At 37.7% G+C, this 12,909-nt stretch overlaps 1 protein-coding gene across 1 annotated transcript in view; it reads left to right on the forward strand.

The window, feature by feature from the left end:
* The window catches only part of galns (galactosamine (N-acetyl)-6-sulfatase), a 40,414-nt gene that overhangs the window by 11,031 nt on the left and 16,474 nt on the right, over window positions 1-12,909 (forward strand). Inside the window, exons 9-11 of the mRNA XM_058783498.1 lie at window positions 507-610; window positions 6,633-6,769; window positions 7,200-7,302. Of these exons, the coding sequence (XP_058639481.1) occupies window positions 507-610; window positions 6,633-6,769; window positions 7,200-7,302 (344 nt within the window). The remainder of the gene's footprint in view (window positions 1-506; window positions 611-6,632; window positions 6,770-7,199; window positions 7,303-12,909) is intronic.

The raw sequence follows: 12,909 nt of genomic DNA on the forward strand, positions 1-12,909 counted from the left end.
AGCTCAGGCTCATTGGTCTTCTGTGGCATTTAGTGAACCAGCACTAAGTGCAAGCTTGAATCAAACCTGCATCACCCACATGTGTGCAGCTTTTCAATATATCTGAATTATGTGCAGTAACTGTAGGCTTCGGCTCAGATGTTTGTGCTAGTTTTCTTAGTTTTATTTAATTTTTGGTCTATGGACACACACGCCAGTCAGATATATTTTAACAGTACATTGTGTCATTTTAAGAAAAGTTTTGTCAGTTTTTAAATGGTTGATTTTGGAATACTGTGGCAAGTTTTAAACATATTTTTTAAAACGTATCTCAAGACCATTGCATTCTGTTCTATATTCTGCTCTCTCAATTTATCTTTCATTTACACTCCCAATACACCTATTCAGTTTCTTTGAGTCACGGGGCTGTTTTGTAAAGATTATTTGCTAGAGATGAATTGCCATCACTGTACTCCACAGACGAGGCTTTGAGTTTAACATTCTCTTCTGTCATTTTTCATCCTCAGGCGGCAGCAACGGTCCATTCCTCTGTGGGAAGGAGACTACGTTTGAAGGCGGGATGAGGGAACCAGCCATTGCCTGGTGGCCTGGACGGATCCCTGCTGGCACAGTGAGAATGATCCCAAGCTGTTACGCTTAAATGTAGAAGTCTCGATTGTGCTTTCAAGTTCACTGTATTCCATCTTTCCACACCCTCAAAATGCACCTTATGCACCTTTTGATTGGAGGTTAATGAAACTAAAAAAAAAAAAAAAACATTCACCTTGCATCTTTGTGGATAAAACACATATAACTTTAAGTAAGGGATAATGTACATCCAGCCGGTTGTTATTCTGCAATAACAACTCAAAGCTTCCACGAAGAGTGCCGCAGTTCATAGTAAGTGGCTTTGAGCCAAGACAACAAACAATTTAAAACAAGACAAACATTTTAGGGTACAGACATACCACTTATATGCACCAAATAAAACAACAGCAATCATTCTGACAAGACAAACACTATAACATTATTATAGTACGACTGAAGTGTTCCGATTTCATTGTCAATACAGTCCATAAGTGCAAGATGCAGGAAGGTACCAGGTGTATTTGTATGAAACAAGAGTAAATCAGAGAGACATGAAAGAAGTGCTAGCCTCAGATATCCAGACGAGTGGTCCGTTATTCAGCATTACTATTGAAAACGGACATTATGAGGAATAACAGACCTTGGCTGACCAATCAGAATCAAGCATTTCAGAGAACTGTATAATAAATTACAAGGTTGATCAGATCTTTGCTACCAATTTTTTTAAAAATGGAACTGGTTCTTATAAAAATCAGTTCCTTATTTAAAATATTGGAACCAAATAACAGTTATGATGCAATTCCATTTTAAGGTTTACCTTTGTCAGGACAACGATTAAATTCTTTACCAAATATCTTCTATTTATTCTTGAAATTCCTTATGATTCCCAGCCCTGGTCTCCTTTCCTCCCTCTTTTTTTTTTTGTGGCAGAGGAAGCCTCCTTTTCCTGATCCGCTGAAGCTGTGTGCTCCTCAAATGACTTTTAATTGTATTAGGGGAAGCTGTGACATGGGGCTGTGGCGTGGGGGGATTTTTAGAGGAGGGAGCGCAGGAGCCACGCTAAGCCTGCCCCCGGCTCATATCTGAGGGGTGTGCGGGGCCCTGATAGCACGGCGGAGTGACGAGGGAGAGGGGGATTGGGAACGTCTTAAGCGGCTAATCTGTTTGTGTGTTTGCTGAGGTTGGATTGAGCTGTAATGAGGGCTTCTGTATCTGAATATGCCAGGCGTGCCGGATAAAGAACAGAAAGGGAGAGGAGAGCAGAGAGGAGTGCTGGGGTATGCGGTGGGGATGGAGGCGTGCGGTGTGCCAGGTGTCTGGGCAGTGCCAGAGCAGTGCAGAGTGGGATAAGCAGGTGTTTCACACTGTTAATGTTTGTCTTGCAGCGACAGGCTGGATTTTGCCCGTCCTGCTCCGCTCGAGTGTGGCTCTTTGTGATATGTGTATCTTCTCGTCCATTTCTCTCTTGGGAAGCATTGATGCCCCTTTTTGTTTTAAAAAATTATGCGGGGTTATATTTATTTGCAGATTTACAAAAATGTATTCACAAATAAAGAAAATGAAATTTACAAATTAATATTCAGCGTTTCTCAGAAATTCATGAATTACTTTTATACATCTAGAAATGAATTACATTTTTATATAGCTGTTTTGTGTTTTAGAGGATTTCTTTGCAGTTTTGCTTTCAGAAATAAATCCACAAATAAATGTGCACAATTCTACAAACGCATGGGAAAGAATGCAAGAAATAAATGTTAGCAAGAAACTGAATATTGAAACAATAATAATAATAATAATAATAATAATACTAACCACTGATGAAATTAAAACCCAGATTTAAAAAAAAGGAAAAGGAAAAGAAAATAGAAAAAAAAAATCTGATCTCAAAACTTTCTCTCCAAAATGGTCATGTTAATGTATGATTATTTTTTTGGGCAAGTAACTTTAGTTATACAAGCAAGTACAAAAAAAAAAAAAAAAAAAATGTAGGATAACCCTAACAAGCATATAAAATATATTTTTGTACTATATTAACATGCTTTAACTTTTAGAACTCCCTCTTAAATAGTAAGTCCCTCTTAAGTACAAACACCCCCCAGTAACTACTGTTGTGTTAGTAAGGATGGGACTGTGTGCACTATATTAGACCTAACAGCAAACCCTTAACCCTAAAGAGGATCCATTGTATTCAGAAACAGCTGAATGAAGCACAACTCAGGGTCTCGAGATTATTTTTAACCTGACATGTCAAAAAAACAAAAAAAAATACAAGTAGGAACCACATTATGTATATATATCACCACAAAGTTGTTATTACGAATTTCCTTTAAGTTCTGAGTTTCCAAGTTGGAGTCTCAGCGAGGAAAAAATGTCAGATGCAATAAATGCAGCATCTGTAATAGTGGTAAATTTGTTCAAAAGAATTAAATTATAATGGTTTTTCATTGCATATTCTTTATATTCAGCATTTTGCAGATGTAGAATTAAAAGATCTTGTTGGATTTTATGCAGGAAATATACATGCCATCTTGCTCAGACCAAAGTTATTTGAACTCCGTTAACTTTCTAATTGTCCTCCTAACTCATAAATATGAACTTCACCAGAATCTGAGTTTCACAAGTTGACAGTGCCTATTCATTTTAAGTAAATGGTATTTAAATATTAAATTGTTTTGTTTCAAGTAAATCTAGTACATGAATAGACTTAAGGTCATTGCGCACTGAGTCCGAAATTTTTGCACATTAAAAAATAAATACGACCTCACGTTGTGTCAATTGCATTTACACACTGCCTCCTAAACTTTCGTCCATCGTAAAAAAAATTCGGATCAGGTTCGATTTTCAAGCATTTTGATAGGAAAGGATGACAAATACGAAAAAAGAAAAACGCATAGGAAAATTTCAGACTCAGTGTGCAAGGACCTTTAATAGTCAAGAAAATCCCCCAAAATAACAAATTTTTCCAAAAAAATTAAATGAATTGCCTAACCTGCAGATTATTGTTATGAAGATATTAACAAAAGTGATTTGAGACTTGACGTTGATTTCACCTGGACTCTGCATCAGACATTATGAACATGTCTGTGCTTGGCACACCTACGGAGTGACGTGAATATAAAAATAAAGAGGTGGGGGCCGTCACAGCTAACGTGGCCATCCCAATCTCTCCTGTTGTGTTTATCAGCTCAGAGACGCATAGACTGAGTGCATTAGGCAGGGTTTGCAGGTCTGTCTGCTCAGATAACTAGCGTCAGCCAAAGACACAGAGACGCAGACAGCTAGAAGAAGAGAAGGAGGAGGAAATGAATTGGAGATAAAGAAATATTCATTTCCCTTTTTACTTGTCCCATGTTTTGTGTGTGTGGTGCTGGATAAGAGCAGCTGGTGGTAGCGGCTAGTTACCTTTATTAATTGTTCCCTTTGATTTCTCCTTTTCCTGTGTGTATAAGTATGTATGTACATACATCTGTGTGTGTGTGAAGCCTGAGAATGAAGATAATGGAATGTACTGGCTGTCTGGCAGTGGTGAAGGGAATTCTGGGAGGCTGAAGTAGGCAACGTGTGCGTGTGTGTGTGTGTGTGTGTATGTGTGTATGAGTGCGCGGCAGAGCCAGCTGCTCCGTGCTGATAGCGCTATCTGATTGTGAGCGTGCCGTCTGCCTCAAAGGGCCGCTCAGGAGAGAATAGAATGGAAGATCAAGGATGACAGCGAAAAAATGGCATTTTATCGGAAAATAGTTCAAAGTTTATAAATAAAATAAAGCTTTTTTTGCAGCAGGACTGGGGAGGACAGATAAAGCAGCAGTTCCGGCCTCTGTCCCAACTCTCCTTTCTCTCTGCCTTTCTCTTCATTTACAGAGATGTTAGTGTGGTTTATAATAAACCTGCGAGTGCAGATTAGAGCAGGAACTGAAGATACGCGTCATCGTGGTTCTGCTCTTCTAAACTGGCCTCCCTGCCAGTGCTTACGTTCTGTGCTGTCTTCACAAGGTTCATGCATGAAGAAGATGATTTTGCATGCGTGTGCTTTTGCGTATAAGTGTGGGTTGCAGGCAGCATGGGTTGATGTATCACAGCTTAAACAATCTTGAGAATCTAGACTAGCAATAGACCCACATATCAGCCAATATTAGGATTATTATTTATCATTTGTGACCCTGGACCACAAAAACTAGTCTTAAAGGGATAGTTCACCCAAAAATGAAAATTAGCCAAAGATTTACTCACCCTCAGGTCATCCTAGGCATGTCTGACATTCCTCTTTCAGATGAACACATTCTGAGTTGTATTCAACATTGTCCTGTCTGTTCCGATCTGTATAACTGCAGTGAATGGTGCCCCTGTTTCTGAATCCGAAAAAAAAGTACCCATCCATCGCAAAACTACTCCACACGGCTCCGGGGTGTTAATAAAGGACTTCTGAAGCGAAATGCGAAAAGCGAAGTGTTAGTTTAAAAAAAAGTGTTCGTCCCCGCCAGGTGACTTATTTCTTAGCATAAAAGAGGACAATGTTACAAGAAGAATACCAAATTATTGTTTTAAGTGTGAAAATATGGCACCGACATTCAAAAACAATGGACTTGTGACAAGGCTCCTGAAATAATCAGGTCTTCACTTTAAGTTTTCATTTAGCGATGAGTGAATTTTTGCTAGAAAAAGAGCAGGAGAAATAACATGCAAGTGTCTCAGAGCCGGCAAAAGCTATGAAAAAAAGTGATACTTTATCTCACAGAGAAGTGACATGCATGGTTGTTGTCACCACTAGAATTTCCTGCTGTAGCCAAAGCAAAATAAACTCATTTAACCTCTTCCAAGGCCCTTATTTATAAAATAGATACTTCTGGGAAATCAATACTCTGGTCTCAAGAGACCAAGTCAATCATTTCGGATCCAAAAGCATCCAAAATGTTCTGGTGTTGCTAGAGGAGGAGTACAGTGAGAAGTGCTTGGTACCCACAGTGTAACTCTTATATAGGGATGAATGAGTGCTGAAGGTGTGAGGGAGTTGTGCTTTATCAACACTGTCATCAGTTCACACACCACTGTGTGATGTAATACAAAAACTTGAAACAGAAAATGCTACCCTCATTCCCTGCATTATTGGGCATTTTTTCAGCATGACAATGAAGATATTCATGTGGGGGATTCTGTAGAGACGAGCTGAGCAAAACTCCCCATTAAAGACTAGAGCATTTAAGGAAGTCGTCCTCCAGGAGTTAAACAGGACAGATGTGAAAATTTGTCTTGAACTTGTACACTCAGTGCTAAGAGGGTCAGAGCAGTATACTTAAAGTACTGGAGGACATACTAAGTACTAGAATATTATACATTTGCTGAATTAAATCTAGGGTGTACTCATTTCTGCAATCCTTCATTTAGACAAAATTGGCTAATTTACTTATATTTTGTTGTTTTTATTAAGTATATGTTTAATACATTTCAATGTTGCCATCTTTCCATGAATTATATTAGTGATCATTAAGAAAATACATCTTTATATTTATTCAGAGGGTGTACTCATTTATGCTGTGCACTATATATATATATATATATATATATATATATATATATATATTTTTTTTTTTTTTTTTTTTTTTCAAAAATCATGTTTTTTATTATGTTATCATGTTTTAACGGAGTTATCTGTTTTTGCAAATGAACACTTCATATATATATATATATATATATATATATATATATATATATATATATATATATATATATATACACACACACACACACACACACAGGGTTAAAAGACAAGTTTGTTGATTTTCAACCAGTTTTTGAAAATGCCAGAAGTGTATGTAAATGACCACTATGTAGACTACTCTTTCTCCCTGCACCCAGATCTACCAGTTTATTAAAAAAAATAGCTGGATGCGGATGAGACCAGAAGCTAGACCCATAGAATTTACAAATGGCCCGTTTTTAAGGCAAAAAAAAGGTGGATAGAAATGGAAAATTTACCAACTTGACCAAATCATTTGTTATCATTCAATAATAATTCATTATTCCTCCAAAACTAAGTGTTCTGTGTGTGATACTAGTGCTTTGTTCCTCAGGTGAGTTATCAGTTGGGCAGTGTGATGGATCTCTTCAGCACGAGTCTCTCTGTGGCTGGTGTTCTTCCCCCTGATGACCGTGTCATTGATGGTCTCGATTTAAGTCCTGTCCTCTTCAACAACTCACTGCTCGACAGGTAACCACCTCAAAACAAGTGTGACTTTCATTCACATTTGATTGTTTTGTGGGTGGATGGTCAGTCGAGACTGATTCCTAAAAAAATCTCTTGCCAGAATGTCCTCCGCTGTTTACGCACTTAGATGGCCTTACTCTGCAAATATGATTGGGCCATTACTGTCTCAGTCCAGCTCCAAAGATGATTTGAGTGATCATTACTTTGCAGCTATAGCATACAGTCTCTGTCTGTGTTCTTCTGGGTAAAAGAGTGATTTTGAGGGAAGTTAAGGTCTCCTGTTAAAGCCACTACCTGGAGGCTTTGAGAAAGGGACCATTCTTTTGCAAAAGGTGTTTTACTGAACACATATTGTCAAAATGGGATGAGACACGGTGGGAAGTATTGGCAACTGGTATGACTTATCACAAGATTCCCATTTCATACCCAACAGACCCATCTTCTATTATCGTGGCAACCAGATGATGGCAGTGCGGATCGGGCAATACAAGGCACACTATTGGACTTGGAGCAACTCATGGGAGGAATTCAACATGGTGAGTGATCGCAAATTTTCAGTTTCTATTTCAGTTTCTGTCTTTTCCCCCTATTTTCGAGGTCGGCAAACATTGAGTCAAGTCAAATTTATTTGTACAGTGCTTTTTACAGAGCACATCACTCAAAGCAGCTTTACAGAATGTCACACTGTTATGTCTATAATGCTTTACCAAGAGCAAGTTGTAGGAATCTGGCAATGTCGATATATATAACAATGCATGTGGTCCTCCTGATTTGTGTCTCACTATAATGTATTTATGGTGTTGTTTAGCAAATATACCTATATTAGAGAGTAAGAGAAAGTAAGCGATTCTCATGCAGTATTAATGAAAAATGTATCAATTGTCACAGGGGAAAAGTCTGATGCTCGGGCACATGCCTGATCATTCTAATTATTGGTAATTAAGGGGTTTAGATAACGGTCAGTTTTGTTCTAAGCGAGAGTTGAAAATTCTCAAAAACCGTCAATTAAGATAAGGTTATCAGAGAGTCTGAGTACAACATTTACAGATTTAATTAGCAGGTATTTTAGGGACAGTGTTGAGGAACATAGGGTGTGCTTTAGTTTCTGTTAGTAACAAATCAGATTTCGGATAGAATAACTATATTGTGATGCTGTTTCTCACTGTGGTTGAAAATTACCTTTTTTGTGATGAGGATTTTGGTCATATTGTCCACCTCTAAGTAGTTTAAACAGTCACATAATGCTTTAATTCCCCAGTGAGCAAGCCAGTGTTGACAGTGGCAGGGAATGGAAAATTAGCCGAAAAAAAACTGAAAGCTGTTGTTCATAGTTAGGGTTAAAGATTAAGAATGCACCAATTTTGGCTAATACCAATAAGATCATTTATTTTCATGTAATGGCCAGTAAATTGCGTATATTTAAATTTGATACAAATTTGTCTAAATAAATTAAAACACCAAGAATAAAAACACTTAAAATCAATAGCTTGAAGTGCTACAAGTGAATGTAGGCATCACAACATTACATTGTTCAATATGAAAAATTTATATTTTCAGAATTGCTGAAGACTACGTTTAAACAGCAGGATTAAATTATTGCTGTTTTTAAAAATGAATTGGCAATGAGCGTTATATCATTGTAAAACTAATATAAATATAGCAGAAGTAACCATGCACGGTTAAAGGGATAGTTTACCTAAATGAAAGTTTTCATAAATTACTCACCTTGTATATTGTGTATGATTGTATGACACATTCTTCCAAATATCTACTTATATATTTCACAAAAGAAAGTCAGTCATACAGGTTTGGAACGACATAAGGAGGATGCATAAGGGATGATAGAATTTACATGTTTGGGTGGACTATCCTTTTAGATATCTAATATATCATGCATCAACCAATATAGTTAATTACAAAATCTTTAATATTGCCCAAATAACAGATATTGTACAGATATATCATACATATCTATAAGGGATTTTTAAAACCTCATCTGGCGCTCTTTGTACTATAGATGTGAATGACGCCTTAAATAAATTGTCTGGCTTTTCAGTTGCTTGATGAACATTAAAGTGGGCAAAAACATCCCATTGATCCAACCTATCCAAAACACCCCAGCAACCACTCAAACACCATGGCATGGTGGCGACATTTGTACAACCATTCACATTTTCTTCGAAGAAATGTTAGAATCTAGATATTGTCTCACGTTCCCCCGATTTCTTGTGCCTTGATGCAGTAATTGCATTCCAAAATGCACATTAGCACGTTAATGTTATCTGAAAAACAATGCCTTATCAAATAGACTTGAAGATCAGGCAGTAATGAATATTAATGGAGCTAATGGAGCGGGACCACTTCTGCAAACACGCTTCATCTATTAAGCGTGCTATTCCAGCAGCATCCCTCATGCTGTGAGTTGCGTTCCGTCAAGCCCTCGGGGACACGTCTGTCTGTCTCTCATACCCACTGCACACGCTCCGCTTCCCATTAAAATCAACAACACACATACATGCAACCCCTGTCCGCCGTCAGCCTGGGCCGTGGGCTTCTTCTCCGAACGCGAGGGTTTGTTTTATGCCCCATCGGTTGCTTAAATTGCTCTCTCCTGGATGGTCGCTGAATCAATAGCAGCCCCCTTTATCAGCTCATGTGAACTGGAGTGTAACTTCACAAATAATGGTGGCTGATTGCTTGTGAGCTGCCAATCGATTGTTTGAGCTCGCTTCTCACGCCGAGGACGGAGAGGGTTGGAAGCTAGAGTCTAGTCCTGATGGTTAATGTGTTTTCGGGAGGTTTCACCTGCTGCTTTAGAGTTACACACAAATTCAGATGCGTTTTCACCTCTAGTACCATTTGGCACATCAATTTACCCATCATTTGTATGCTCACAGCACTGAAATTGATTTGAATGATTGTGGGTGACGTCAGAGATTAAGCGATAAACTTTTTGCTCAGATTTAGGCAGTGATCCATACTGCACTACTCTGAAAACAAGGCTTTTTCACCCTTTGGTTTGTTTCCTGTTAAACTCGGTTGAAATGATGGCTTAATAGTATCGGTCACTTGGGTGAATTCCTCTTGAAACCTGTGCGGATCAGCGAGGTGTGAAATGAGAAATTTCACAGTGTAAGTGCTTTGCATCCGATGATCCTCTGCGCCACACTTTTGAGCAACAATATGAAGTTTTAGTGTGCAATACCTCACCCAAGACTTAAGATACCTGAGAATTCTTCTCTTAAATTACACATCTCACCAGTTTCACTGTACTTAACGATTAGAAATCAGAGCTTTGATTGACGGCTGGGCTTTGGGAGGAACTGTTGTTTTTTGGCAGTCTAGGGTTGTCGTATTACATTTATTTATAGTGTACTTTATACAATGCAGATTGTTTCAAAGCACATTACTTCAAATTAATAAACAGGACAATAATATTAAAGTTGATTATGAAAGTAATTTAATTTCAGCTCTTTCAGAAGACAATAGTATCATTATTCAGCTCAATTTAATTCGGTGTTGTTTCATGTACTATGAATATTGTTGGCCCTTTGATAAATTGCTTTTCCTCTTTTTGGATAAAAGCATATGCTAAATGCATAAATGTTGATTCAGTTCAATAACTGTGTCAATGTTGCAAAGTTCATCAATTATGAAGTTACAAGTTCAGTTCTGCTGTAAGCAGCTCTAGAAGACAATAGTGTCATTATTCAGCTGAAGCCAGTTCAATATTGATTAAATTCAGTTTAATAACTGTGTCAGTGTTGCAAAATTAGTGTTATTATCCAGCTCAATCCATTTCAAATTTTGTTCTCAAGCGATAGTGTCAGTGCAGTTAAATTGATAGTATTACTGAATATTAATGGTGTTTTAAAAACCAACTGTGCAAGCCAAAGGTGACAGTGGAAAGTAATCCAAAGAAAATTTGGGTGAAACCAGGCTTAAAGGGATAGTTCACCTTCAGTTGTTCCTCATTGACTTGCATAGTGTTTTGCTTTTTTTCCTCTCCATACTATGGAAGTCAATGGGATCAGAAACTGCACACTTGAAGTGTTATTTAATTTAATTTTGTTTAATTTAAAAACACCATTTATTACACTACACTTCTGGATATGTATTTTTAAGTAGGCCTACACATATGATTAACTAGTTATAATTCTGATTCACATATTTTTTTTGTAGTGCCCAGTCAAGTATCCTAGTCCAAAAAAATCACAAAAACACTTGGCTAATACGTTTAGGAAATATCACACAATCAAAAGTGTGACAGCACAATTGGTAGTAGAACAAATGTTGTTAATAACAGTTCAGTTAACAAGATGTTAATATTGATTGCCAGCACCAACAAAACAAATTCTAAAGAAGCCAAAGCGTCACTTTTTGTGTGGGACAGAGTTTGTGAGTAGAACAATTTCATCCATTTCCACGATTCTTTACTCTGAGATTTCCGTTTCCTTTTTTTTTTTTCTCATTGAATATCCGGTTTCACTTGGGAATTCACATTACGGAAGTTAAATTGGTTGTGAATGCCATTTCATGCTGACTTTAATCCAGAATATTTTTAAGAAAGCTTTTTTTGAGCATCAACAAATCCAAGTTATTTGATGTTCGTGCACATTTTTCACGGGTGATCCACTTGCCCCCCTTGCTATTTCTTTCACCATGCTAACCTGCTCTCGTTTTTCAGTGGCACAGAGCCGCCTGCGCTGCATTATTAATAGAGAAGCGCTGTTGCCTTTGCTCCTTGGGCGCAGGCTGAAGCACTCTCTCCAAACCTTGTGGGATTTGGACTGTTTCATGCCTGTAAGATCAGTGCACACAGACTGCTTCAAAAGACAGAGAGCAAGTTGCAGGCCAGATCATAGGGGACCGTGTGCTGCCATGAAGCGTGTGTGTGCCACAGCTTGCTACCCAGTCCCTGGGTGACACAACACAGTCTTTTATGTATTCACAATCGCCTTATAAATGACCCCCCAAGCATATGCTCTTGTGAAGAAAACCAAAATATTAAAACAGTGCTCATTTGGAAGGAACCTGTCTTACTTCCCAGTTCCCCCAGGGCACAACACACACAAATAAAGCCCTGCAGTCTTTCTGGCAGACAGGATTCACAATAGCCTCTAGCTACTGAAAACACACACACACACACACACGTACCCCAACTCTTCTGTAATCTTATTTGTTGTGCTTGTTAAGGCTTTGATGAATTTGATGATGGTTTGTAGGAGTTATAGCAACTAGTGGACTAATCAGTCAGTTCTACCACTAGTTGATGCTTTGGGACTGTGTCTTCTTGTGGATCATGCGACTTCAGTTCTGCTTGTTCTGTATGAACACAGCCACAAATCTATTGATAAATAATCATATATTTAAAGCAGGTAAGCAAATCACAAGAGCAAGTGTCTGAAGTCTTTTTCCTTTGCAAAAGTCTTTTTCCTCAGCACATCAGTCTATACAGTTATTTTCAGTGTAACCTCACCACATTTGACTTGAATAGATGAATGCAGATAATGAAAATGCATTTGCATTTACACCTTTATTAAATGTGGTCAGAATTCATCGCATACCACCTCTAAATGTGGTGGCAGAAAGTCCATTTCACACTTTCAGGAGCCTTTCAAAGCAAATCAGGCACTGCTAAAACAGCTATTATGCTTTAGGGTATTTTCGTCAACCAAATTTCAGACATGTACTTGCAAACTCAGTTGATATGTCTTTCTGACGGAAGAAAAAAATATTTATGAAAGCCAAAATATTAAATGTCATGAATGAATATTTACTGAGGAATGTTCTATTTTATTGAGGGGGTAAAAATGTCAATTTTCTTCTGAGATTTAATGCCGAATTAAAGCATAAAATGGCAAGATAGAATAGGTTTTTGACCACTGAAAATGGGTAAAATTCAACAATTTGGTCACACTGAGATCCCCATATCTCTGGGATTGAACCGTATAGGGCTTTAAAAATTAAGATTACAAAAGAAACGTTGTTTGAGAACCAGACTTTAAAAGGATAACGAGATATCTTGAACACTTCTTGAGTTACAGTCACACAAACTTTGGACAAATAATATTTTTGGCACTCAGACAGGTACAGTATGTTCTATTAGGGTTCCTTAAAAGTCTTAAAAGGTCTTAAATTTA

The sequence above is a fragment of the Onychostoma macrolepis genome, chromosome 07 (assembly GCF_012432095.1).
Source record: "Onychostoma macrolepis isolate SWU-2019 chromosome 07, ASM1243209v1, whole genome shotgun sequence".
NCBI classification, from domain to species: Eukaryota; Metazoa; Chordata; class Actinopteri; order Cypriniformes; family Cyprinidae; genus Onychostoma; species Onychostoma macrolepis.